Here is a 27871-nt window from a genome sequence, read left to right as displayed (position 1 = left end):
ATCAACTGTATAGCTTGGGGATATCGATACCAACTTCAAATTTTTGGCCACCTCAAGAATCTGATTATCACCGCTAACAGAATAGTGAGCGCGTTGAACGCGCAATGAGAAAAATTTTGTTCGCTGTTCAGAAAATTTGATTTTTTAATACAAGTGGCTGATTATAATAGTTTTATAAACAAAACGGTGCATGTATAACAGATGGTGTAAGATATTCAAGCATCATTAAAAAAAGGACAGCAGAAGCGAACGCAACTAAAAAAAAAAAAACAAACGCATAAGAAAAGAAAAGCAAGGTGCCAAAGAAGAAAACCAGTTATGTATGCCGAGTTGGTGTATTTCCTTTTTGCTGGGCGAAAAATAAACATTTTTATGGCAAAAAAATGTTAAATGAAAGTGTTTTGTGCGCGTGTTTTAACGCTTTTTAATTATACGGGCACAGCAATAGCAAGTGAAAAGTGACAATAAAAGGCAAGTTTATAACCAGACAAGGTTACATTTTCCCTGACAACTTCCAAAACCAGAGACGGACCCCCTCCTCCAGTTTGGTTAAAACAACCGAAAGCCGATTTCAAGCGAATTTCTTGCGAAAAAACAACAAAAACCAAAAGTAAGTACAAGCCAAGTATACATACTTACAAATGCATGCGCATACTTACCGTAAAAAAAATGTGCATGTATGTAGTTGCGCGTGTGTGTGTGTGTGGGTTTTTGGCGTCGTCAAAGAGGCGGCGGCCGCCTCTGCGTCTGTGTTTGTGTGTGTGGATGTGTGTGTGCATAGGCAGGTAGAAGAGCTACATAGATAAATAAGACTCTCAAGGGCAGCTAAGAAATTATACATATGTGTGATTTGTTCTTGTGCGAAAAAAAGAACAAAACAAAACAGTGTGGCGCATCTTGCATCTCGCCCCCTCTCGCTGGCTATGCTGAGGCAGGTGGTTACAGTTATTTGCGTTTGCCAAATTATTTTTAATGTCGCTAATTTTAGATGTCCGTGGCCTAATGCTATGCTAATTTCATTTGTTTATATTATTCGCTCAGCCCTTTTGTTTTGTGCGCATTTTATATAATTGCCGAATTGAAATCTGCGTTAAGAATGAAAAATCGATAAATCAGCGCCGCTGCAGCTGTTGGGCAATGCGTGGGCTGTGGGAGCCCACAGCGTAATTGGGGTAGGAATCGCATACACATACACATGCACATGCATACACAGAGTTGTATTTGTATGAGTGTGTGAGTCGCATATAAAACAAATAAGCCGCTTAATGTAAAAACGCCAACGATGCCCAACGTATTTTTGGCGGCTGCAGCAAAGCCTCACACACACACTCGCACACACACGCACACATTTATGTGTGCATATGTATGTACGCATGCAACATTTCGTGCATTTCCCTTATGCACTTGTGTGCAAATAGGAAAAATCAATAGAGCCGTAAAATAAAGTGCCGAAAGCAAGACTCAGCCTAACAAAAACAGTTAAATGTGTACACATGTTATTAACCCAATTTCAATATGGCAGACAGATGTAGCGGCATTAGAGAGCAGGCCCAAGTGCGAGAGAGAGAGAGAGAGAGCGCGCAAGAGCGCAATGACTAGTGAATAAATTAAAAACGATAAAAAAAAAGCGAGCTGCAAAACAACAACTAAGAATTTGGTGAATAGTATTAAAAAAAAAAAAATTGTGTGACTCATGCGACGTTTTAGCCACATTTCAAATTAAGTGAATTCAAGTTAAACAGTTTTCAACTGTTTTTTTTTTCACACGCTGCGTGAATGACAAATGACGATTGGCCAGTCCAATGGAATTAAGCGTGGGCCCTGCTAAGCAGCTGGCCAAAAGTCAAGTGGCTTTCGCATGCGTCAGCTTAGAAATGCATTCTTATCGCCGTTAAATAGAAAAGTGCAGCGCGGCAATTAAAGAGTTTTCCAGCGGCAACAACCGTTTAATTTTCGCATATGATATCACATTTTGTTGATTGTTTCAATTAAAGTGCTGGCCCACAGCAAAGTTCTGCGAAAAGCATGTGTGAAAAATTGTGCTATTTATATCTTTATTTGAACATTTTTCTGCCGAATTTCCGGCAATCGATCAGCATTTATATCGCATGCGATATTTTCTGTTGCGACATCGTTTACATGCGGCGCTTATCACGCATGCTTAAAGTGTCAGACGCATTTATTTACTTATCGACGAACATGCAAAAGCAGGCATTGTCCATTATCTGTGATTTAGAGATGAGCAAACTTATCGCGTGAGTCATTGCCAGATGTGATGCAAACTGACCAATAATTATATGAATAATGTGTATTTGGTAGCTAGCCAACAACAAACTGTTCTCCATTTGCGATACATTATCGCAGTCACGGTCCCATCGCTAAATGCTGACCTAGAATTTTTGTCCACCATCTCGCTCTCGCTCGCACAATGTCGTTCACTTATTTAATTGTCACGTCCATTGTAAACTGCGCTTCTGTGGCTGCCAAAGAAATGACGCCATATTGCGTGCCACACTCTCCACAAGCTTGCCGAACGTGTGTGTGTGTGTGTGTGTGTGTGAATGGATTGCCAAAGGGCAAGTGCGCTAACAGCTGACATTTGACAAAAGAAAATAACAGTCATAAGTTGGACATATGTTTTTACCGTTAAGTTGACACTCATATCTTCAAATACATTTGTGTGCATGCATATGTATGCGTAAATAACTGCGCCAACAACAAATGCAAAACATATTTTTGCAATTTGTTTAATCAGTATGAAATATGCATATTGAGCTGTAGAATTAAAAGATTACGTCGACCCAAACAGATGTGTGGGTGTGTATTGTACACAAACATGCATATGAGAGCATTGTATGTGTGTACACAATATATCGATATGTGTGCGTGTATGTATGATACATATGTATGTATGCATGTGTGTAGACAATGTAGTATTTACTGTCATAGCTGTCAGGTTTTGTTGTTGCCTTCAAAGAACTTGCACTAGTAAAACGGCCCTTACTTTGATCTCCAATTGAATTTAAGAGAGTCAGCAAGAGAGAGCGCGTAATGGGGAGAGTTCGATTAGCTTTTGTCTGTGTGTTTGTTCGTCTTCGAACTGTTTGTTGTTGTTTTTATTTGCTTTTTGTTTGTTTGTGTGAAAGTGAGTCCAAATGCGTTTGGACATACGTTGCAGCCGCTTTGCCTTGCTGTTGATTTAATTTTTTCTTTCTGTCTTATCAGCATTCTCTCTTCGCGTTCCTTTTGCTTTCGAAGTTCGTTGCGGCGTGCCCATTGCTTAGGTCATTCTGCCATATTCAAAACAATAATTGTTACCACTTGCGACACAGCTGATTTGATTATTTTAATTTATTTATATTTATTGGCTGCTTGCTTCATGCAACAAATTCGCTTTGCCAACAAATTGTTTACCCTTTCGCGTTACTAATTAATTATCTTTAATTAGTTTATCACTCTGGGATATCGCTGTCTGCGCACATTTAAAACTTAATTAGTTAAACGGCACACATTGCAAATTAATTTGAAAATTGTTGTACACGCTGCAAATGATACACTTCTTCCGCGCGCTCACTCCCTCTCTCTCTCTCTCTCTATCGCTCTCTCTCTCTCACACACACACACGCGCGCCTTAATTGTTTTCAGATTAGTTTCAGCTGGGTGTGGCCCACGCGGCGGGTGTGAACAATTAGACAGCGGCAAGCAGCAGAATGCCTGATCTGGGCAGTGTGGCCGCTTGGCAAAAGTGTCACGCAGCCTGGGCACACCTGGACTCGACTCAGCGCCCATCACGTACCGACACATCGCCAACTGATGCTAATCAGCTAAAAAAAAAAAATTGCGCTATTTTTGGGCACGCTTTGTGCGTGGAATGCGTAGGTTACGCTTTATATGGCCATGATTTATGTCTGGCACATATTCTTCTAGCCATTTGCCTAATTTGTGCAAGTTGTAAATATTTGGGCGCTATTATGCGTGAGTCTCTCCCGTTTGTCCTTGACTGTGGTCAGTTTGTCAACGTGTCGCGACATGCATATTCACCATTCCCAATTGGACTCAATTGAGTTCGTAAAAGTGACAGGGGGGAATAGAGAATAGAGCTCATCAATCATTTCTATCGGCAATTTGGAGCAGCACATAAATCAAGCGAGAAAAACCAATTATACCAATCAAAATACAACAAATAACAGTAAAATATATGTACATACATATTTTAAATATCAATTTATGTACATCAACTATGATTTATGCGGCTATGAAAAAGGCACATCAATAGACGATGCAATCGCCGCCAAGAACAACAACAACAACAACAACAACAACAATGGCTGCCAAATAACCTTCAGCAGCTTTAAATTTTGCGCAATGCCAAAATCAGCGATTTTGACGAAAATCAATTTTCAATTTGCATGTGATTTCTTTTGAAGTGTTTCTCGCGTGCAAATTTATGCAAATTCAACAAAAAGTTTTGATGCTCAATTGAGGTGCTTTACGTGCTGGTGGATTGCCGGGGGGCGGGGTGTTAGCGTAATGCGGAAAAAAAAACAATGAAGAATCGCAAAATTACACTTCAACCATTTTTTTCGGCTGCACGAATTTGTGAAGCGCTTGGAAAGCAAAGAACTAAAGAGTGACGCTGCCATAAGGGGGGGATTAGAAAGAGAGAGAAAGAGAGCTGAACTAGGTCCTTTGCTTGTGAATTAATGGGAACAGTTCAATTAACTTGAGATCTTGATTCACAATAATCTTAAAAGAGTGAGGCGTGGGGGGAAGAGAGAGAGAGAGAGAGACAAAGAGAGAGCTGAACTAAATCCTTTCCTTATGAATGAAGTTCAATTACCTTTAGCTCTTGAGTAACTATAATCTTTATTGGGAGGAGGGTGAGAGAGATGCAGACAAAGAGAGTGAGAGCTGAACTAAGTCCTTTGCTTGTGAATGAAAAGGAACAGTTAAAGGGGAAGTGAGAGAGGGAGACAATGGAAGAGAGCTGAACTAAATCCGTTGCTTGTGAATTAATGGGAACAGTTCAATTAACCGTAGCTGTACCTTATTTTTCTGCCATTTGCGGCGATTGCTGCTGCATTGTTGATCAACATTCTAATATTATTAATATTAATATGCAAATAAATAATGACTAAATCGAATACCACCTGCTGACTAAGCGTCATTTGATATACAGCAAGTTTACATGTTGTTTATAAATCACTTAAAATGGCAATATACTCAAAACAAAACAAAAATCAAAAATCAAAAAAAAAAAAATGGTGTCGCCCATCAAAAAGGAAAAAAAAAAGGTCACTCAATTAATCCATTTGTGGCGGCGGCACGACGATGACTCTTTGGTCATTTACCTATTGGTATCTCGTTGCTGCGTAAGCTCCCCTCCTCCCGCCAACCCGAACGAATCAAGATTAATTGTTTATGGCTAAATTTTTGCTGTTGTTGTTGTTGGCGCTGTGGGGCGTGTGCTGGCATTGGCCCGGCCTACTAACGGCGGGGTATTAAGTTTTCTTCATTTTATTTTTTCTGTGCCACTTTGCATATGATTCACGCGAATTTTCTCGCCTCATTTCCTCTCTTCGCATGTGTTCTGTGCGTCTCGCTCGCTCGTGACTTTCTTTCCCGCTCGCTTTTAATATATGTATTTGCTCATGCTTTGGCAAATTTGTCAACTTGTTTTGATACGTGTCTCTAATCTGTCGCGTCGCACATCATTTTGATTGTACAATTGTGCGGCTTACAACATAATTTGCCAAATGTGATTAGCAAATTATATGGACATGAAGGCGGCCTTTTGGAGTCGGCCGGCCGCTCGCTTTCAATTCAACGCTTCGTTTAACTGAGCCAAATTGAAAGCTTTGCCAGCCGCAATAACAGCGAATTAAAAAGTCTACAACTAGTAGGCAATCAAAATTGGACAGTGAGACGACGCTCGCGAGTTCGTCAACCTCTCTTCTTCCATTATGCTTTATTAACGTGTGTGTGTGTGTGTGTGTGTGTGTGTACGTGGCTTATGCTTTGCGCGCTGTGCCTTGGGCTGCTCTTCTCTCCGCTCCTGCTCTGCTCTTCTCTCCGCTCCTGCTCTGCTCTCTGGTTGTTTTTTGGGCGTCCATTAGAACTGTTATTGATGTCGTCACTGTGTGTGGGCGTATGCGCTTGTTCTTTGTGCTGCCTTTTCTGTGTACTTGGCGCATTTGTTTAATTGTTGTCATGTAATTATTCATTTAATGTAATTTGCCTAGCGTGTGGGTTGCTGTGACTGTCTTAGCGCAGCCAACTTCATGCAATTATCGTATTAATAATAATCGATGTGTGTATGCATACAAATTTATCGATGCACACGCACACACACACACACACACTCATTATGGCGACTTTCGTTTGTGCAAAGAAAAATCAAAAGAAACCTGGGCAAATCATTTGAAAAGCATATCAAACAACATTTGCGCAATTATAATAAATGTAGTCGCATTGTTTTGCGCAATACAAGTTTATTAACATTTTGCACATTTGCCTAGCAACAACAGAGACAACAAATAATACACAAAAAACAACAACAACGGTAACGACGGGCAGACTCAGACGGCCAGACAACCGCAAGAGTTGGTTAGCATTAGCTGTTGGATTTATGTGTGTATGTATGTATGTATGTGTGTATGTCTGTACGTAACGGTACCTGAGCATTCAGTGTTGAATAATGGTGGCGCATAAAAAGGCAAAGATTAACAAATGAGCAAACAACGTTCGTTTTTTATATTGTTTTTCATATGCAAATGCGTCTGCCACGCCCACTGTCAGTTGCTCGCTTCCTTGTGAGCATCAGCATCAAACTTACCCTGTAAGCTGTTGTGCAAAATGCAAAGATTCTGTCTGTTACATACAATTCCGAAATTGTACTATACCCTACATTTTAAACCCATTTACAGGGCAGCTGAGCATAATAAAGCCCGACCCCAGCTCCGCACAGAATAGAAAGAGAGCAACGCTTAATGAGCTTTACTTTTGCCTTTGCGGCTTATCTGCGCACTTTGCATCTAAGGTGCTGCATACACTAACATTCACACACACACACACACACACACACAAAAAAAGCGGAACAAAAGCAAACGCCATAACTTTAATCATAAACAATGGAAATTTACAATACATATGGAAAGTTAGAGCCAGCGAACGTTCGGGAGCGGACAGGGGGTCGATTGCCGGCCTATCTATCGAATGTGCTTAAAACGCGCTGCCAAACACTGCTCTATGCTCTCGCAGAAGTCACAACAACAACAACAACAACAACAACAACAACAGCAGCAGCAGCAGCAGCAACAGATAGAGGAATATTTCGAAAAACTGTTGTATGCACAACAACAAGAGCTTTTTCAGCGTAAAGTTTTGTTGCCATGTTTGTATGTATGTATAACTGCCACTGCGCTCTAATAATTATTTATAATAATTACTTTGGTTTTTTGTGGCCTGCTGTTTAAACAGTAAATTATTTTTTTGTTTACCCTAAAAGCAACGGGTATGTGAGAAACTTGAACACTTTCAATTTACTTTTCTTTAAAGCTCACATCAACGACAAACTAACAGATATTTTTGAAATATCTATATAGTTCGTATATTAATATATTTGTGTTTTTTTTTAATCTCGTTTATTTTGCTTTAAAGGGTATTTACCAAGTCGAACTTTGACGTTGATTTATATTACAGTTTCGTTTTGTATTGACGCTGTCCAAATTCGTGTTTTATACAGCACTCAATATTTTGGCTATCTATCTATGTCTGTCTGTCTCGCTCGCTCACACTTGTGTGTATTGCTTTTAATTAATCTTTTGCTTTGGCTTCTTTTTTGTGCTTTGCCAAAAGCTGCGAAAGCGATCACAATCGTGCGCTGACCTTGAACATTGTCCAACACAGACAAACACACACACACATGGGGAGAGTGTAGAATAGGGGAGTGTATAATTATTTGATAGACATTTACTGCATTTTGATCGAAGAGAAAAAATAAATGCACGCACGACGCACTTTTCATGCCTGAATGTAGACCAAATATTTTTTCTTGGCACGCACAGACGCAGAGAAGCTGCAACTCGGCGTCGTCTGCCTTTTTTTTTTTTCTTTTTTGCCTTGGCGCACATCTCATTTGTCGTCAAACCTGACATTAAAATTTTAATGCAGCCCCAGCAAAGGAACAGCCGCAGTCGCCGCCGCCGCAGCTGAGTGCATTTTTTTTTCGCCGTCTTCTTTGTTTTTGTTTTACTTGCTTTTTGACTTTGTCGCCTCGAGGCCATAAATATTTCGTTTTCGTTTCTAAAAAGAAAACAAATAAAAATACATGCATACGTATAATTTTTGCAAGAGTGTCTCCTCTCAGGCGCTGCTGAATTTGCATATCAAAACAGAATTTCATTTTTATTGGCAAGCAAAATTTCTTTTTTTCTGCATCTTCTTCTTCCACCTCTTCTTCTTCTTCTTTGTTGGCCTGTCAAACTTGACACTGTGCCGAAAAAGAGTCGACGCATATTTTTCTGCACTCTGCGCTGCAGCAATCGCGATTGGTTGATGACATCAGCAGATGTCGACGCTGCTTTGATGAGAGGCGAAACTTAACATTTGGCCACCCAACGGTTTACGTAACTAATTTAATTTAAGTGTTAATTTTGGGCATTTTAATGATCAAAACGCAAAGCTGAATAGCACGTACCAAAAGCATCAAGCAACAATTGTGTGGAAAAAAAATACATAAAAACGTTTATGTTTGTAATAAAAGCGCAAAATTGTTGTTCTTATTGTCTTCGCTGTTGTTGTTGTTGTTTTTGGTTTTGTTGTGTAATCAACGTGCATTGAACTTTTTAACAAACACACAGAAAATATCAACACAGAAACAAATTGAGGCAGGTTCTCGTCCGTGCAGCGGCTGCTGTGTTAGGCCGTTTAAAAATTTAGCTTGGTCGTATCACACACTCATTGTACCGTATCAGCAGTTTTTTTGTTTTGTTTTTATTGTCAAAGAAACTGACATAAACTTTTATTTTCCGCATATACAAATACAGGCTAATTTGCATAAAGTTTCACACGCCGGTAATCACACACACACACACATGCACACAGGGCAGACACAGCCCACTCTCCAAAGCAATGCACTTGCTCCCATCAGCGCTCTCTCACATTCAGTCAGCAGCAGGCTGTATGTCATTGTGCTCTCTCACTCACACACACAGGCTGCTGCTGCTGCTGCTGCCGTCGTGTGAGCTCTGCTGCTGCTGTTGACGACGCGTCGAGCTTAGTGAGTTTTTAGCTTTGCGCTCGCGCGGTTGTTGACGCATCGTCGGATCGCGTCTATCGGTAGTCGATTGTTTGAAAATAACGTCGTGTTTAATAAATAATCTTGTTGCTGATTTGTGCCACGCTTTGTTGGTTCACTTTTTGATTGTTAGTTTCTAATTTGATTTTAGTTTGTAGAAAATTTCGCCGAAATCGAAACACAGCCAACTAGATTAATGTTTGAGTTTTTGTTATTGTTTTAGTTGTAGTTTTTAATCAGCGCAAATAGTTTGTTATTATTGTTCTGTCTATAATTCAACGAAAATTCAATTAAATCTAAAAGCCCTCGACAATACTTTATAAACTTCCGCAACAACTTTATATGGCCAAACAATTGAAATAAAACATAACAAAGACATGCTAATAAATTTTGTAATGAATGCAAAAAATGGTAGCAGAAAAAAAATAAATAAATGCTGTGTAATTATTGAAGCGTGGGCAGCACATGTATTTAAAATATTCATAGAAATGTGTGTGAACAAATTCCAGCTGGTAACTGAAAAGCAATAAAACACAATAAAAAACAAATAAATGCGAATACAATCCACATGCGATACACACACACACACACACACACACACACACACAGCACGCAGCTGTGCTTAAGCTGTGTTTTTACAGTTGGCTTGAAACCAACCAGTGTTGCCAACTGCCGCTACAAGAAAGTAGCCTGATCCCATGTTAAACAACAACAACTAAAAGAGACTGTATTAGCTTTCTGAGCCCATTCACAGGGCTCTTTGTTCTAGCCAAAGAAAGCTAAAAATAGCCAAACCAGTTTAAAATGCCGCTGAAAACAACATTATCTAGCTCTTAAAGGGCTTTAGGTGTGTTTTTCCAGTTGGCTTGAAACCAGTGTTGCCAACTGCTGCTACAAGAAAGTGGTTAAATACAATATTAAACAACAAAAACTAAACAGATCAGTATTAGTTTTTTAAGCACAAATAAGCCATTCATAGGGCTGTTAATTCTGTTCAAATATAGCTTCAAAATAGCTCAATTATCTACAATTCCTCGGAAATAGCATTCATTTAGCTCTAAAATAGCTAAGTTGACAACACTGGTGCTTAAACTTTGTTTTAACAGTTGGCTTCAAACGCTGCGTCTCATTTGACGTCAAGGGCCTCCACATTTTGACGCCTGATTGAGTTACAAATGTGCCCCACGCTAGATTCCACAAACAAATCTTCAATTTAACAGCGAGGGTTAACTGGCGGTTAGCTTTTTAGCGCTGGCTTGTAAATCGTGTCGCACATTTGTATTTAACATACATTCAAACAACTTATTTATATATTTCAAGTGCCATAACACTATTATAAATAATATTATGTCACAGCTCGAGTTTTGCAATCGATAATTTGTGCATTTTGTGATCTTTGCCCGCTTTAAACCAGTTCAAGTTGATTATTTCGCAAATTCAATGCTAATTTAACTACTGTGAGATTTTTGCCAAATAAAGAATTTATTGTATAAAATGATTAATGATTTGCATGTGTAGCAAATTTAACTAATAGACTTGACAGCTGTGTTAAACAAACATAGACAACGCATTCTGAGCTAAGGTGATTTCAAGTTTAATTCCTTATAATTAATTTATGCGAAGAAGGTTAAGTATCTGTTATAATAAGTCTTCAGCAATATGTATATTTAATAATGAACTGACTTTAACCGCACAGATGTTTTGACATTAGCTTTGACAGAGCCTTAGTTTTACAACTTTAGTATCAACTCTCGTTTAAGAAAAATACGCTTAATTTTTATTGTAATTGTGAATTACAACACAACAAAATGTGTTCCCATCGTTTGCAATTGTTTATATTTAACTTCAAGAGCAGCTTCCCCTTTGTAAGTTTCATCTTCATGTCGCTTGATAAAGGTCATGTTAAAGTCAATGTCAGGGGCCAAGTCGCGTTAATAAGCGATTCATTGCATTGCATAGGGTGCAAGTCTTACATTCAGATATGATTCGTATTCGTATTCGTATTCGTCGTATTCATAAATTTTTATTTAATTATAATGCGGTCTTGTTCCGTCTGATTGCGTTGAGCTGGCAAGTTTGCAGTTAATGTTAAGCGGCAAAAAAAGAAAAATGATTTTATTATTTTTGATTTATTACCCAGCACGTTTTGGGCTCTTGTTATTGCCGCTTGGCAGCCGCTGTCCAGGGTCAGTTGGCTCTTGTTTGGTCTTGTCTTCATAAAGTGTTGATACCTCAGTTTTAGCTGTCGATATTTGTTTTCCAAATTCTAAACTCACATGCGAGATCTTAATCCGTGCACCCTGGCGTGCCACAAGGTCCTTAAAGCCCCAACCGCCAACTGTTTGTTCAAATCAGGGCCCATTACTGACCTCGTAAGCGCTTTTCAGTTTACCGTTGTGTGTTGCAACCAACCAAATGAAGACCCACATTACCCACAACATTATCCACTTGCCACATAGTTGGCCAGTCAGTTGACGCCTCAATTGGTTTCTTGGTTTCTGGGCCACAGCCCCGCACGACGAAAGTGAAATTCTAGTTTTGGCTCTCGCCGCCAGCACGAAAGCCATCAAATTTATTGAGACTCTTTGGCACTTTATATATTTTCTTTTTTGGCAAGGTGTTTGGCTCATAAAACGTCTGCAGTTTTGGCATATGATGATTGTCAGAAATCAAATCAATTGCACTTTAAATCTAATCTACAGATAAACTACCTGACAACTTACTTGTTTATGTATGTGCTGTCATTTTAAGGAACTTGCTTAACGTAATGTATTGAGACTATGGATATATGAACTTTTATATAAAAACAGGCCAAGTTTATATTAAACAAGTTTAACAGCCACTTTGTCCAACACAACAGCAGCTGTTAAATATTTACAATTAGGGTTTGCGGGATGTTTTGAAAAAAAAAAAAAGGCCAAACTTGTTTTACATTTTTATCGTCAACTTTAACTAGCACTTAAATAATTTGTTAGACGAAAGGGAGCTACTTGTTAGCTAATTTAGCAGGCACTTTAGCCAGCTGTTTAATAATTGCAATGCAGAATTTCAGTGTTGCCACCTTGTCATAAATTTATTAAAAGCTGCAAACTTAAAGAGCTCGTAAAAAAACACAATTTCTGGATTGTTGCACAGCATTTGATTAAAAGTAATAAAAAATTTTCCCGCTTTTACGCTCATTGAAAGAATATTTCAAGCGCTTTTCAGAGCTAACAAGCTAATAATTCATAAAAGAAACTCATTTGGATATATGAATACTATAAATATATACAATATGCATATATAAACATGTGTATGGTTATATACTATGTATATAGATGCGTTATTAAACAAAGGTCGTGTGGGGAATGAGTAATGCCCCATCGCTTAGAACAAGCCTCTGGCCAGACAGCGAGTAAAAAATAGAAATACGACTGAACAGAACCAAGATTATATACACAATCGATAAAAACAATCAAAGAGACGTAAGATTTGAATTTTTGCTGCCAAATATGGGCGTAACAAGTTGACGAGACTACAAAATCGATGACAAAGACTATCAACAACAACAGCAACAACACAATCTAAACATGTAAATTCAGATTGTGTAAGATTGAATATTGTAAATATATATATATGTGTGTGTGTGTGTGTGTGTCGCTCAAAGCCAAGTAAACAATATCTCACATAAGGAAGTGAGGGGGCCGTGAGGAGAACTCTAGCTTACTGTCAAAACACATCAAATACTCTGCTCGCGGGTATACGAATCAGATTTAATTGTAATCGAAAGTTAATTTGAGAATTGTAGTTAATTTTGAACAGAAAACATAGAGGAACACTTATCTTGTGGCTTGTCGTCAGGGCAATATTTATCTTGTGGCTAGTCGTTAGGGGAACATTTATCTTGCGGCTTGTCGTTTGATCAAATACACTAGAAAACATATTTGTGCAATATATTTCTATAATTCATCACATATTTCTGGAAGAGTGAATAACCGAACTATTGTTCCTATAAAAGCTTTATTATATAGACTTTGGTCAAGAAGTTTTGCGAAACAAACAAGTTTTCTTATGAGAAAGGCCAAAATTGTCCGTGTCAGCAATATATATATAAGAGTAGGCCCATATTCTGCTGTTCCTCATATGTGAAAAGCTTTAAAATATCTAAGTTAAGTTAAGAACAAGGAGAAACAATATAACATCCGATCTGTTGGGTAACTTAACTCTTTCAGCTAATCCCTCGATTAGCTTGCAATATTACAGGCATGTTCCTGAAAAGTCCTCCTCAATACATGACTCAAGTCATCGCAAAGCTTTAATACCCTCTGGTAGTGTATACAAAATATCTTTGATTCTAATTATTGCTGAAATATTTATCAAATTAAAGACAATCGCAACGTGCGCTGAATGTCAAAATTTCAACAATCTGTGTGGATCTAAAGTTGGAAAAAGAAACAAAAAAAAGCCAGTCGAATGAATGGGGCAAACCGGGAATGGTTTATACAGATAAAGAAATACTTGTGCATATATAGATAGAAAGAGAAGTGACAAAACGATATGTGTTTATAAATGGGGCTACATTGTTGCCAGTCGATAGGTGGATAGATAAAAGCTGATATTTTATATGTGTACACATTGTAATAATAATGATCAACAATGGAGCTCCGTATTTATATATAGAAGAAGTAAAAAAAAAAAAAAAAAACGCGCGTCGTGCGATGAGTTTGCAAAATTGTCAAAGTATTCGCGAGTTGCTGTCTCCGTTTTGTTGCTCCTCCGGCTCGGGCCGGTCCCGCCTCCGGTTTCTCCTCTGACAACGGCGACAACTTGAAACGACGCCTAAACAACGAAACACACACAAACAACACACACAAATTGCTGTACAAATTGCCCCTTGGGGCGTGCCTAGCTAGAGATGTGCGTGTTAAAATTTATCGTGAGGCTTGTAGATCGTAAAGACTCAGGAGTGTACAAAAAATACATTAGGAAAGTTGTCATTTCGAGTTGTTACTGTTGATATAATTCTTAAAAGAAGGCGTGAATATTACACACTTTTTGCAATTTTTGCACAATTTTTAAGTTTTATTAATTGTCTTTAGTTAACAACTTGTGAAAAAATTGTACTTACATGAATTTATAATGTAGCATTTGGCATTAATTGTCTTGAATAAAGATCTCAACAATTGAACCCTAATAAGAGAAATGTTAAGAAGAAATATAACTTCCAATCCCACAGTTCACATAAATATAACACTTGGAATTGATTGTTTTGAGTTAAGAACTTAACACTCAAGCAAAGTCTGAAGAGAAACATGACCCAAAAATCCTTTCAATCAATTCACATAAATATAACACTTGACTAGGCGCAGCAACGTGCTAGTTATGTCAGTTCAGTATAACAGAATTATAACTCGAAATACTTGCAGTGCACTAAAATATAACACTTGTTGGGAGAAAAAAATGTTCTATGAAAACCACAATTTCCATTTGACTTTTAGGCACGACTCGCTGCGAACATTAAATTTATTATACTTTTTTTTATTGCGTTGTAATTAAGAATTTGCTGTTCAAATGGCAACTATTGAAAAATTCTGTCATATGCTTTATATGGCCGGTTCGGCAGTTCGTGCGGTTCTATAAAACTAACTGCAACTGCAAAAATTAATAAGAAAAAAAAAATATGCTAAACAAATCGACGATGCGAGTAAATCAGTTGTTTTTTTTTTTTTTTTTTGTATTTTTCTGACCGAACGTGCGCAATTATCGAGTTACAAATGAATTTGTTTTTTATGTTTCCTTTTTTATATATATATATATATATATTTTGTCTGCTGCTGATTATGGAGCTGGTATCTTGTTGACTTTGCTGTTCTCTCAACATGCATATCGTGCAATAAGTCATAAATTACATAATTGCTGTCCGTTTATCTATTTGTTGTTATTTTTGTTGTAGTTGTTGTTTCTTGCAATTTGCGACCTTTTTTTTCAGTTTTCAGTTTGAGTTTTGTCTAGTTTTATGGGTTGAACAAACCTTAATTTCCTCTACTCAGCTCGACTTTTGTTTAATTAATTTTTTTTATTAAACTAATATTTTAGTTTACTTCTTGATATATTTCTATAAGAAGTTGTAGCTTTATTGCCGCGTGCACACGATTTGCATGTTTAACTCTTTAGATTGCCTTACGAGGTTTAAATTGGGACCCTAATCTTCGGTTGCCGTCCTACTCCAGCAGACTGCTTCTTCTCAACCTTCCGTCGTTAATCAACCGTAGGACAATTCTCGGTGTTGTCCTTCTACATAAGTTGATTATTGGCGACATTGATTCTCCTTTTCTGCTAGGGCGTCTTCAATTCTCTGTTCCGGCTAGACCAACCAGAAATTATCGCCCCTTATTACTATCTACGTGCACAACTGATTACGCTATGCACAATTCTTTTCGCGTGCTATGTAAAAATTATAATAGTTTGCATCACGTTTTCTCTACCGAACTGTCTCTACCCCTAATAAAATCGTTGCTTTCAGGATACCTTCGGGAAGTCGCTGACCATTCCCAGCTATGAGCAGGGGCATAGCTAGCCGGACAGGCTGAAAAATTTTCCCCCACCGTGTCGGTGATTTCCCAATAATTTTCTCTTTGTCCTATCCACTTAACACTCTTTATCTAACTTACATTGCTTTACTTTATTAACAATTTTCTTACTTTCTTTTTTCCTATTTATTGTATTTTCTTTATTAATTTAGCAAATTAAGATTATTTTTAATTTCACTTGAGATCACTTTTTTCCTACTTACAACCTTCTGCTTAGATGTAGGCTCTAATAGCGTCACTGACAAAATTAGCTGTGAAAAGGGGCACAGCTGGCCGGACTGGCAAATAAAACACCTCCATCGGTCGGTGATGCTATTTAGAAAATTGTATCCTTTAACTAGGCTATTAGAATATACTTATATTGTACAACCTTTTGAATAATGAGGAAGACACTCGTTTTGTCGACCATTAATAAATAAATAAATAAATAAATTCCTTTATGTGGAACGTATTAATTTTCATGTTTAACGCTTTGCCGTGATTTGCCCATAAGTCAAAGTCGCGCCTTTGTATGCAAATGAAGCCAGAGAATAAATCCATATACATAATATAATTAATATTGGAGAAAGAACGGAAAGAACAGAGCCGAAGATTGTATACCCTTGGGAAGTGCCACGCCAGCTTTATTCCGAAGGAAGGTTCCTTAAGGTGCAATAATATTAGTCCGATTGAGTCAAATTCCGATTGCTCAAATGATATCCCCAAATATCGTACATAGACAGAAATAGGTCGAAATTTCCCACACCCATAACTCGGTCAAAACTTATCCGATTTTTACAAGTTTTGTATATTTCTTTATGGTTTAGACTCTAGATCAATTTGGAATCCAAATCTGGCAACATTATTTTTGATCGTAATTCATGTACATATATCCTATATAGTCACAGATCAACATTTCCCATGGCATACACAATATAGTAATATCTTTAATATGCGCAAATGTCAATCTTGATCAAGATATCATGAAATATAATAATTTGTTCTACATAAGAACTTAATTTTTGATCGATCGAATCCCATGACTACTTTTTGATATAGTGGTTCGAACCTCAAATGTATTTTCTGCAACAGCAAAGGAAATCAAAGTAAAGTTTTTGCATAGGAACTGACAAAAAGACTTGGCTATATCCATTCCCCAGTTTAAGCTGATCAAGAATATATTTATATATATACCTCATGCTGTCTGAGATGTTTACCGCCAAGCGTTACACAATTCGTGATATAGTGAGAATAACCCCTGTAAGAGTTAATAAGCAAAGAAAAACTGTATTCATTGACCGGATTAAGTTCTGTTTAACTAAGCGCAGTTAAATGCCAGACATTCCATACATTAAATTGTCTTCGAGTAGCTTTCCTTATTCAAATTTCAGTGAACTGCGCGTAAATATTTATATTATGTCTCTGTGTGTGTAAGGTATATAGTTGTAGCTGTTGTGTATATAATATTCCAGACTTTTGTTTACATCAATAAGCTTGCAAAAAAAAAAAAAAAAAACATTCAAGGTATGCCTCGGGGCGCCGCGCTCCCCTCTGTAAACAAGTGGAAAAGCAAATGCTTTTAGGTGACAAATTTAATGCTTGCGCCGCGCAACTCATTTCCATATATAAGTATTTTCTTTTGCCCGCATATTAAATAACAAATGAGCTGCTTAAATTTCCATGCACTTGCACTTCCGAGATAACAAATTGAAATTGAAATTCTAGATGTTTGCCCATGGGGTGGGGGGGATAGCGATAAAGGAAGCAACGGGAAACTGTCGCCACATCAAGCTTCACCGAGAGGGTCAAGTTATCAATGGCCTTTTGTTATTGTTGTGGTTACACAGTTTGTCTGGCGGAGAGGGACGGGGCGCAGAGTTGGGTCTAATGATGAGTCGGGCTTGGGTTTTGGGTGCGTCGCATTGACGTCAAGTCGTTCCCAAAGCGTATTCCGATTGCATATAATGCGAGTGCACTGCAAGTGGACTCCAAGTGGACTTCATGTGCATCGTACTCGTTTCCAGGGAAAATGCATTGCGGTAGAGCAGGAACAAATGTGCAAAAAACGATTTAACATTAACTTCCAGTTTTATATGGAAAGCTTTCAAGTCTGATTGTCCAGATCTTAAAATGAATATCTCCGAACAAAACCGAGAAATAATTTGTCATATTTCACGTGCGTTTTTCTCAGTTTGGCGCATTAAAATTGGCATTTCATGTATATCTGATTATTACCTTTTATTATAAGTATTATCAGAAATTAATTAAGTTTTTTAACGTCGAATGCAGCGTTTAATCGAGTATTCGCATCTTTAATTCAGTTTATTGTACTTATTTAAAGAAACAAGATTATAAATTGTTTATACTATATGCGACATTGACAATTTGTTGTTTGGTTTATTTTACCATGTACTTAATTTTGAAGCAGTTCTTAAATTGAATCGTTTTTGCTCTGATTAAACTTGAGATTTTGTCGAAATGTCGGAGATTTATTTAGATCTTCTGTTAGTTTGTCCTTAACAGAAAAATTCTTCTTAAAACTCTACTTTCTTCTTAAATCTTTACTTTCTTACTTTAAGTGCATTAAATCTTAATTTAAGACTGACTTAGACTTATTTAAAGTTAATACTGAAAGCATAACTTCTTCGAACTTCAGTCAAAAACTTGAACAAGAACTACAAAACTTATTTCAAGTACTAAAATGGTTGTTTTAAGATTTCATTTAACTTGACTTAAGAACTTAAGACTGATTTGGACCTATTTCAGAGAAGAACGTCTTAACTTCCGTCATAAACTTGACCAGGAACTACCTTACTTACTTCAAGCATTTATGTAGTTGGTTTAAGCTTTCATTTAGGTTCAATTAAGATCTTAACTGTCTTAAAGTGAGAACAATTGCGCAGCTGATCGAGCTCAAAAGAGTTTTTCTGACTGAAGAAACATTTAATAGATTATTTTAGTGAACTACATATCATATATGACCTTTATGAGAATTCTTGTTAATATCAAAAACCAACTTGTTAAGACTTAGCTAACATTGTCTTAAGTGCTCACAATTTGAGGGTTGACTCAGAAAATGATTACTTTTTTTTGTTATTAAAGTATTTTTATTTATTTCCTGCTGTTGACTCAAAGCTTTGTGACTTTAAATAAATAAAGTTTTTATAACTTTTATCAGAGAATGCAAAAAAAAAAAAAAAAAATAAAATAATTGATATGCACTAAACAATTGCAGTTTATTTATAAAGTACATAAACTGAATACTTGCGCATTTTGTAGTTGGGTTTTAACAATTTGTATTTGTTTCACTTTTTCTGTTTGCAGTTTAATTGTACAACAAAAACAAGTGCAACAATTGGCACAATTGGCAATAAATCAGCAGCAACAGCAACAGCCGAGACGCCGCTTGAACTTTAGGCAGACAAGTAGTGAAAAGAGACGAGAGAAGAGAAGAGCAGAAGAGAAGATAAGACAAACGAAAACGAAACGAAACAGGGCGCAGACAGCAGGCGGCAGGAGGCAGTGCATCATTAGCCCCCGTCTTGGTATCAATTTCGCTTGAGCTATTTTGGTAGCTGAAAGATACTTTCGCAGCGCGAAAGATACTTTGCGTATCTGTGAGATACAATTTGCAGCGGACTAGTCGGGGCCCACGCCAGACGGCCATGCAGCATGCGGCAATACAACAACAACAACAAGAAGAAGTGAAATAGCAACAACAACTGCCAGACCCACTTGACAGTCACTTTAGCGCTCACTTGACAGTCACTTTAGCGCTCACTTGGCATTCGAGCAGCGCCCGGGAGCAGCGTCGATGAGTTGAGCAGCCGCGCCAGCAACGCGCCCGCCTTTCCCCTCTTGTGCAAGCCCATACAAATCGCTCTCGAGCAAACAATGGACGCAGCGCATCCAGCAGAGCAACCACCATCAGCAGGAGCAGCAACAGCAATAAACGTAGCAGCAGTTGCCAGGTCATTGGACCAACAGGTGGAGGCAACAATTGGCTCACCCAATCACTCGCACTACTCGAATCTAACGAACAGCAGCAGCAGCAGCAGCCACAACAACAGCAACATCAGTAGCCCCTCCGTGGCCACAGACAGCAGCAGCTCATCCTCATCCTCATCGGCGCCGCAATACAGCGAGGATTTGCGCACAGCCGCAGCCGTCGCCGCAGCTGCTGTTGCCGTTGCTTGTCCAAGTCAACGTGGTTCGCATTCGGGCAGCGGATCAACCAAAACCTGTGAACTAGATGTGGGCGAGGAGGAGCGTGATACCTTCTCGCCAGTGTCCAGTCCGGAGTGCAACGGCGCCGCCGCAGCTGTCCTGGTGGCAGCTGTTGCCGGCGGCAGCAGCAGCGGCAGGGACAACAAAAGCTACGACAGCAAACTGAAACCGCCGTCGAAGGAGGAAAAGCAGCGCCAAAACGAGGAAATCGTATGCATGGAAACCTCAACAGTGTCCACAGAGACGGGCTCCTGGGAGTCTGTGTATCCGACAGCAACAATTGCGACGGCGACGCAGCCAACGGCACCGCCGCCACCGACCCAGCCGGAGGAGGGCATCAGCGCCAGCTGCCTGATGCGTGAGTTTGAGAAGCGGGAACAGCCGCTGAGCAGCTCGCAGAATAGCGCCTGTTTCATAGACGCCTCCACGCTGCGCGATGAGGAGGACGTGCTCTGGTGTCCCAGCTTGGATGGGCAGGATGGCGCCCAGGCCAAGCCCGAGGCGGAGCTGGAACTGGAGCAGTTTCATAAGGCATTTGCCAAATGCAAGGCGCCGCCGCGCACCAGCCAATCCAACTGCAGCTCCGACGTGGAACCGGAGGATGATGAGCCGCATCCGGACTCCAATAGCGCCACCAACAATCTGTCCGATGAGGAGAAATTGTGGAAGCGGGAACAACAGCTGCCGGCCAGCAGCGGCGCCACAGACGCCACCGAGGCTAGCAGTGTCTCCCTGGCCGCCGATGCAGACTCCTCCGACTCCTCGCTGAGCGTTCGCCGACGTCGCGCTGCGCCGGTCGCGGTGCCCTATAGCTTCCAGCATAATGCACAACAGTTTAGCGTGCATCCGCTGGGCAGCAGTCCCAAGTTTACGCCACATCATCATGGGCACGATCTCAGCTATACAACGGACTACTCGTCGAGCAGCCCGGCGCACAGTCTGGTCTGGTCCGAGCAGGGCAACAGACAGCAGTCGCAGCTGCCACAGCAGCAGCAGCAGCAGCATCAGCATCTCTCGCAAAAGCAGCTGCCGCCACCGACGGACACGCCGCACAATTCGATGGTGCACGTGCTGGAGCCTGTTTCGAGCAGCAACAATAGCTCCATACACAGAGATTACACGTTGAGCTCTTCGCTGTCGCATCATCGCGACTCGGGCGCCTATTGCAGCGATGCCACGGACTCGCCGCTGCCGCTGCCGCGCACGCCGAAGCGCTCCAAGTTTGACGAGGCGAATCCCATTGTCTCTGGCGGTGCGTCCATTGAGGATTTCCGGCAGAAGCAGTGCGATAGTCCCAGTTTGAAGCGCCGCACGGATGCCTGTCCCATTGTCTCGGGCGGCTTTGTTTCGCTGGACTTTGCCGCCACGCGTCCACAAGATGATGATGATGATGATGATGCTGATGTGGAGCATGGACAGCAGGCGGATGAGGATGCCGATGTGGAAGGCGTGGAGCTGCGCGTCAAGACGGGCCAGCCGTTGCGCAAGCCTCTGCCCGGCATCGCCTCCTGGGTGGTGGACATGAACGATTGCCGGCCGGAGCGGCGCAAGAGCAGCAGCTCCACATCCAGTCTGGAGGCGACGGGGCAGCCGGCACGTTTCCGTGAACGCTCCGATTCGAATAGCTCGCACAAGAGCGGCTGCGGGTTCTATGTGTCACTGGACGACATGGACCGGAAGCCCAAGGTGCAGCAGGAGCAGCAACAGCTGCAGACGCCCTTAAGCAAATCGTATACAGCACCCAAGGCGGCCAATTTCTTTGTGAATCTCTCGCAGAGCGAATGTCAGGCTAAAGAGCAGGAGCAGAAGCTGGAGAAGCAGGCGACTGCCGAGCAGCAGTCGGACAAGAAGAACATATTCAGCATGTTCATAGACTTTGGCGAGTCGCCGAAGCAACAGCGCGCCACAAATGGACGCAAGGAACCCTTTAATTTGGCACAGCGTCTGTCCAGCTCGTTGAGCGTGGCGCAGCGTCGCGGCGAGGAGCTGATGAAGTCCAGCGCCAGCTCCACTGAAACCCTAATGGCCAAGAGCGGCACCCAGCAGCAGCAGCAGCCGAAAGAGGAGAGTAAATCCTTGGATTATCGCTGCAATTTGGAGCAACAACAGCCGCCGCTGACAGTCGCTGCGTTGCGTCGCATGTCGCGCCAGCAGGAGCCCGGCAAGCGGCACAGCTGGGGCAGCAACAACAGCAAGGAGCAGGCGCCCGCCACGGGGGATTACAAGCGCTCCATCAGCTTGAATGCAAATGGCGGAGATCAGTCGGGCGCCGGGCTGATGAGCATCATCGACAAGCTGCCCATTATATCGAAGGCCAGCTCGCTTTCGGTGGACAGTTCCCTGTCGCCCTATGATGAGTATAGCGGCGGCGCCTTGAGCAGCTGCTCCGATGAGGAGCAGCAGGCGGCACGCTTGAAGAAGCGACGTCGCGATGCCCAGCTGAATGAGACGTACGACAAGAGCAGCAGCATGGCCTCCGGGCTGACGGAGGGTGTGCTCTCTAAGGACATGTCGCCGGCATCCAATACGGACACGGATGATCTCACCTTTCAGCAGGACGAGCAGCTGGCCCTGCGCGAGGTGCAGCTACAGCAGCAGGTGGCCCCGCCGCTGCAGCTAAGCAGCAGCTCGAATCGCACATCCATCATGGAGACCATTATCGAGGCCAAGGAGACGGCATCGCCCAAAAAGCAGCCGCCAACTCAACTGAGCAATGGCCACACCATGGAAACCCTGCACGCAACCATTGAGAAGCAGAAACAGCTGCTGGAGACGGTCAACGAGCATTCGGATCAGCCGGCCAGTTTTGTAAAGCTCTCCGACATGGACAAACCGCCGGTCGTCAACAAGCACGAGCTGCAATCGCCGGATGCAATGAGCAAGAGTGCCGGCAACCAGCGCAGCGCCAGCCAACGTTTCTATCGGGATGAACAGCAACGTGCCACAGCGCGGCCGCATTCGTGGGCCATGACCCGTTCCACCGGCGGCGGCAATAATAGCAATAATATCCAACAATTTGCCAGCTCGGTGGACAATTTGCGCAGCTTGTCGCGTCTGTTTCCCAACTTCAGCAAGGAGTTCTCCAATTCGCTGCCCGGCGACATGCCCCTGGATAATGCCCAGCCGCAGTTGGATTATATTCAGGCGGATTTGAGTGGCGACTCCAGTTTGGCTTCCAGTTTCAGTCGTTCCGGCATGGACGAGTCTTCCATGAGCTGTCGCCAGCCGCGGCGTTTGGGCGAGGATCTGCTTAAGATGTTTTTGCAGGAAATCGCCACCGATATGCTGGTGGAGGTGCACGGACGTCGCATACGCGCCCACAAGTGCATCCTGCGCAGTCGGTGTCAGTACTTTGCCGCCATGCTGGCGGGTCACGGCGCCCAGAGCGTCGTCTCGCTGCAGGGCTACTCTTATGCGGCGGTGCACTTTGCCCTCTGTCACATCTATTCGGGCGCCTCGCATCCGCCGGATGGCATCAGCCTAATGGAGCTGGCCGCGCTGGCCGATCTGCTGGGCCTGGAGGGGCTCAAGGAGGTGACTTCGCATGCTTTGAAAACCAACTACTGCCACAACTTCCACAAGCCCTGCTCCGGCTGCATCGATGGCATCCTGCAGGTGCTGCCCGTCGCACTGAATCATGCGCTCGACGATCTCTATCGCAAGTGCTTGCGCTGGACATGTCGCCACTATCTGAGAGTGTGGCCCACACGACAATTTGCCCAGCTGCCGTCGGACATACTCGGACGTTGCCGTCAACAGATTGTTGCCTATTTGGTAAGTCCCAATCATAATCAGTAACTATGCGGGGTGTATTTTAATTGAGGCACAAATCTTGATTAATCTCATAGCATAACTCGATAAAGACATGTCCGTTTGTCTGTCGTTTATAAATATGCCGCCATTTTATTGATAGCTTCCCCTTTATTCCCCAAATTCAATAAATATTAACTCTAAGTCCCCTTTGTATACCCTTCCTTTTAAAGTGTGTTATGATTATTTCAAGACATGTTGATTACTTAAAGCATCAACAGCTGAATCAATATATAGTCCAGTTCGTCTCCCCGCCTGAATATTTCTGTGCAAAATATGTTCGAGTTTCTTTTGCAGCAGTGCATTAATAATAATTCACCAGAACGGATAGGGATCCCTGATATATCCTCCTTGGCAACAATAGATCAAAGTTGTGTTATAGAAAACTCTTCCTATTCCGGCCAAGTCTATAAGTATATCCCAGTTTCTATGTGTGCACGGATATTTGAGCATGTTGAAGCTAATGATCTCTTCTTCCACACACACACACACACACACACACACATTCTGCGCTCAGACCTCCGAGACGGTGCTGGACACGGTGCTCGATTGTGATCATCTGCTGGCGCAGCTGTCGGCCTATCGCTGGGGTCATATCTGTGAGCAGCTGGTGCGCGACATACTGGACGCCGCCTATGGCTATGTGGGTGATCATTTTGCCAGCCTGATAGCCAGCGATTCGTTCCTTTCGCTCGGACACGATCGCAGTCGCCACATTCCACGACTCGAGACGCTGCTGTTGCAGACGGCGGCTGCACTGACGCCGGAGCAGGCGTGCCGCAGCTACCAGCGCGTGACGCGGCTGAACACAGTGCTGCAGGCGAAGCTCATCCAGATGCCGGTCAATCTGGGTGAACTGGCCAAGGAGCTGCAGGGTCTGCAGGAGGAGCAGCTGGACTGGCAGCCCGAGTACATACGCCTGGTCAGCGCCTTGGTATATGCCGTGGAACAGTGCCTGATTAGGCAATGCTCACGTGCGATGCGTGTGACAGCCTGGCAGCGCATGGATCTGGAGCTGCGCAAGAAAATCCAGACAATGGCTCGGCTCACCGAGCCGCTCGATCTCAAGCGCAACAATGGCAAACCGGTGAGCAAGGCCTTCTCATTTGGCGGCAGCACACGCAGCCAGGATCTGGTGCAGATCAAGCTGGCCATACAGGCGCAAACGAAGCGCGCCCAGGCGCAGGAGACGCAGCTGTACAAGGCCACGCAGACCAACCACGATGCGGTCCATGTCCAGACCACGGAGCGCGGTGTGCAGGCCCAAGGCAATCACGATCTGCGCGAGGGCAACAGTGAGTATTAAAGCATATATATACCCCAAATGATGTCCTCTTCTAATGGCAACTTTTGATTACAGGTAAATTGCTCAAGTCCAACTCGCGCGCCTATGTGCCGCAGGCGACGCAGCGTGCTAGCTCCCAAACGGCAAGCGAACGGCACAGCCTCAGCACGCATCGACGCACACAGTCCGAGGCGCCGCCCGTGGCACAGAGGAAGCCCGAGCAGGCCGCAGCCTCCAACAGTGCCAGCAGCAGCCACACAGTGGCCAAATCTGCGGCGCCTGTGCGCATGGGTGAGGTGCGTGCACGCTACCTGGAGCCGAGAAAGCCGCGCGCAGTAAGTGCAGGGAACAGCACAAAGGGTCCTATACGCAGCGCCACCAGCTCCAATATACCAGCAGCACGCAAGGCGCAGGCCAAGAATCTGCACATCTCCTCCAGCGACAGTTCACGCAACTCCAGTCCGGCGGCAATACGCCGTGCGGCCAATGGCACACGGCTGGGCAACAAGTCGAGCAACTTGTCCACGGACAGTTTAGCCAAGAGCGGCTCACGTGAACGCTACTCGTCCGATCTGAATGTGGACTCGCTGGCGGAGAGCATGAAGAGCTCGGTCATAACCAATAAAACGATCTCACACGAATCGCTGTCGAGCAGCTCCAAGCTGGCGCGTGTGCAGCAGCTCAACGGACATGGAGGAGGCGCAGCAGCCAAGCAGTCGGCTCCACTGAGGGGCATACAGCGCGGCACAACGTTGGCCAACAAGTCGACGCGCCAGCTCAAGCAGCAGCACAATGCGGCCGCAACGGGCGCCTCAAATGGTTCCAGTCCCAGTTCAGTGCACACCACCAAATCGGCCACCAGTCGGCTGTCCTCGGTCAGCAGCACTTTATCCACGCGGGAACTGTTCAAGCAGCGTTCCATATCGGTGCCGGCTGGCGGTGAAGCGCCAGCCAAGGGCCGGCACAGCTTCCTATCCGCCAAGTCGCGCGAGATACTCGCCAAGCGCGCCGAGAAGAACAAGCTACAGCAACAACAGCAGCAACAACAACAACAACAGCAGCAGCAACAGCTCAGCTCTGGTGAAACGCAATTGCGCGCCTCGGCCGGACCGCTGCGCTCTTCCTCACATTCCGCCGTCAGCAGCATGCTGCAACAGCACAATTTGCGCAACAGTCTGCCCTCCAATATACCCACACGACGTCCCAATACGCTGCAGCTGCGCAAGACCACGACAACTGCGACCAACGGCTATGCGGCACCGGCAGCACCTGGTCACAGGCCGAACACAAACGGCGTCATGAATGGCGGCTATAAGGCCGCCCAGGCGGTTAAACAGAAACTGGATTTGCTCATCGATGCACAGCTGGAGAGCGGCAACAATGGGCAGCGCGTCGAGTCCAAGCTGGAGCGTTCCAGCACCTTTTGCAAGGACAGCGCCGACTTGGACTTAAATGTCCCCGAACTGCAGATTGTGGAGTAAATATACGAACGGTGAGAGGGTCGATGAAACTCCTTTGACTGCTTTTAACTGAAAATGGCACAATTTTGATAAATATACACACAATTGCTGTGTAATTAATGTAAAATCATGTTATGTGCTCCATCTTCATTGCAACATTAATGGCAAATTCCACGAAATGGGGCAACGCCACGTCCATAATTTGACAGTTCAGGTGCAATAGTGGCCAGACTGTTTAATAAACGCAGTGCAGTTTTTGCAATGCACATGCACAGCTAACATGAATATGAGAAAACGATATATAAAAGCTCATGTTAACTTTGCCATGATGTTGCAAGTAGGAGCCGCCTTCAGTTAGTCTTGTTATGATTTTATGAATTGCAAGCAGCATTATTTTCAAGTATTCTCTGCATTCACAGGTCCATATCAAATATGAGCCGAGCGAAACAACCCGTACACGTCCCATAAGGCAACTCTAGTCAATAATAGCATGTAGTTGCAGGCACAGGAAACCATTAACAATAAATCAATAATCAATAGAGAGAAGCGAAGAAATAATAAAGAAAAAACAAACATGTTACTACAAAGCAAAAAGATGCACCCACTAAAATTATAGCAGTTATATACACAATTACAACATAAACTTATTGTCGTTAAACAAAGCCCTCCCCCTCCAACCCCCACAAAAGAAAAAATATTAAACATATTTAAATACTTATAGTAAAGAATTGTATGCCCGGTAGAGTCAAAGCAATGTCAAAAAGATGAAAGAAAATTTGGTGATATTATTTAATGTGCGCTTGCTTTTTATTTGGTTCTTCCTCTTACGCTGCAATCTGTGTGCTTCGAGTACTCGTATAAACTATATAGAAAGAATACTATACAAATATATATATATATTTATGTGCTTTGCCAGCTGCATTTAAGTAGTCTCTGCGCTGCGGCTTATAAACCTATTGTTAAAAATTGATACCCTCTCTCTAACCCTCCTACTCGTAAATACTTTAAGCCATGCAATTTTTTATACTGTTCTTTATTTGAATATTTAAACGTAATCGGGCGCGCACCAAGAACATTTTTTTTAATTTATTCATTTTAAATCTATATATATATCTATATATATATAGAAAAAAAAAAAGGAAACAAAGATGTATTTTGTAAGCGAATCGACATTGATGTATTGATAATGGAGTGCAAGTTTAATAAATGTGTGTATTTATTAAAAGTTATATATATATATATA

General features: G+C 42.4%; 1 protein-coding gene across 3 annotated transcripts; it reads left to right on the top strand.

The window, feature by feature from the left end:
• Nucleotides 1-70: 70 nt before the first annotated feature.
• LOC6624715 (serine-rich adhesin for platelets) lies at nt 71-27871 on the top strand. 3 transcript variants are annotated; one of them, XM_015175401.3, is made up of 5 exons: nt 71-610; nt 19171-23847; nt 24401-25178; nt 25244-26660; nt 27048-27871. In XM_015175401.3, the coding sequence occupies exons 2-4, from the start codon at nt 19741-19743 to the stop codon at nt 26647-26649; spliced, it is 6291 nt and encodes a 2096-aa protein (XP_015030887.1). In that variant the 5' UTR covers nt 71-610; nt 19171-19740; the 3' UTR covers nt 26650-26660; nt 27048-27871. The 3 variants fall into 3 exon arrangements, with proteins under 3 accessions (XP_015030887.1, XP_070064726.1, XP_002046643.2); XM_070208625.1 differs by lacking the exon at nt 71-610 and adding an exon at nt 9292-9426; XM_002046607.4 differs by lacking the exon at nt 71-610 and adding an exon at nt 10713-10880.

Source organism: Drosophila virilis, chromosome 3, assembly GCF_030788295.1.
Source record: "Drosophila virilis strain 15010-1051.87 chromosome 3, Dvir_AGI_RSII-ME, whole genome shotgun sequence".
Classification (NCBI taxonomy): Eukaryota; Metazoa; Arthropoda; class Insecta; order Diptera; family Drosophilidae; genus Drosophila; species Drosophila virilis.
Note: the sequence above shows the minus strand (reverse complement) of the source record. Positions and strands in the feature narration are given on the sequence as shown.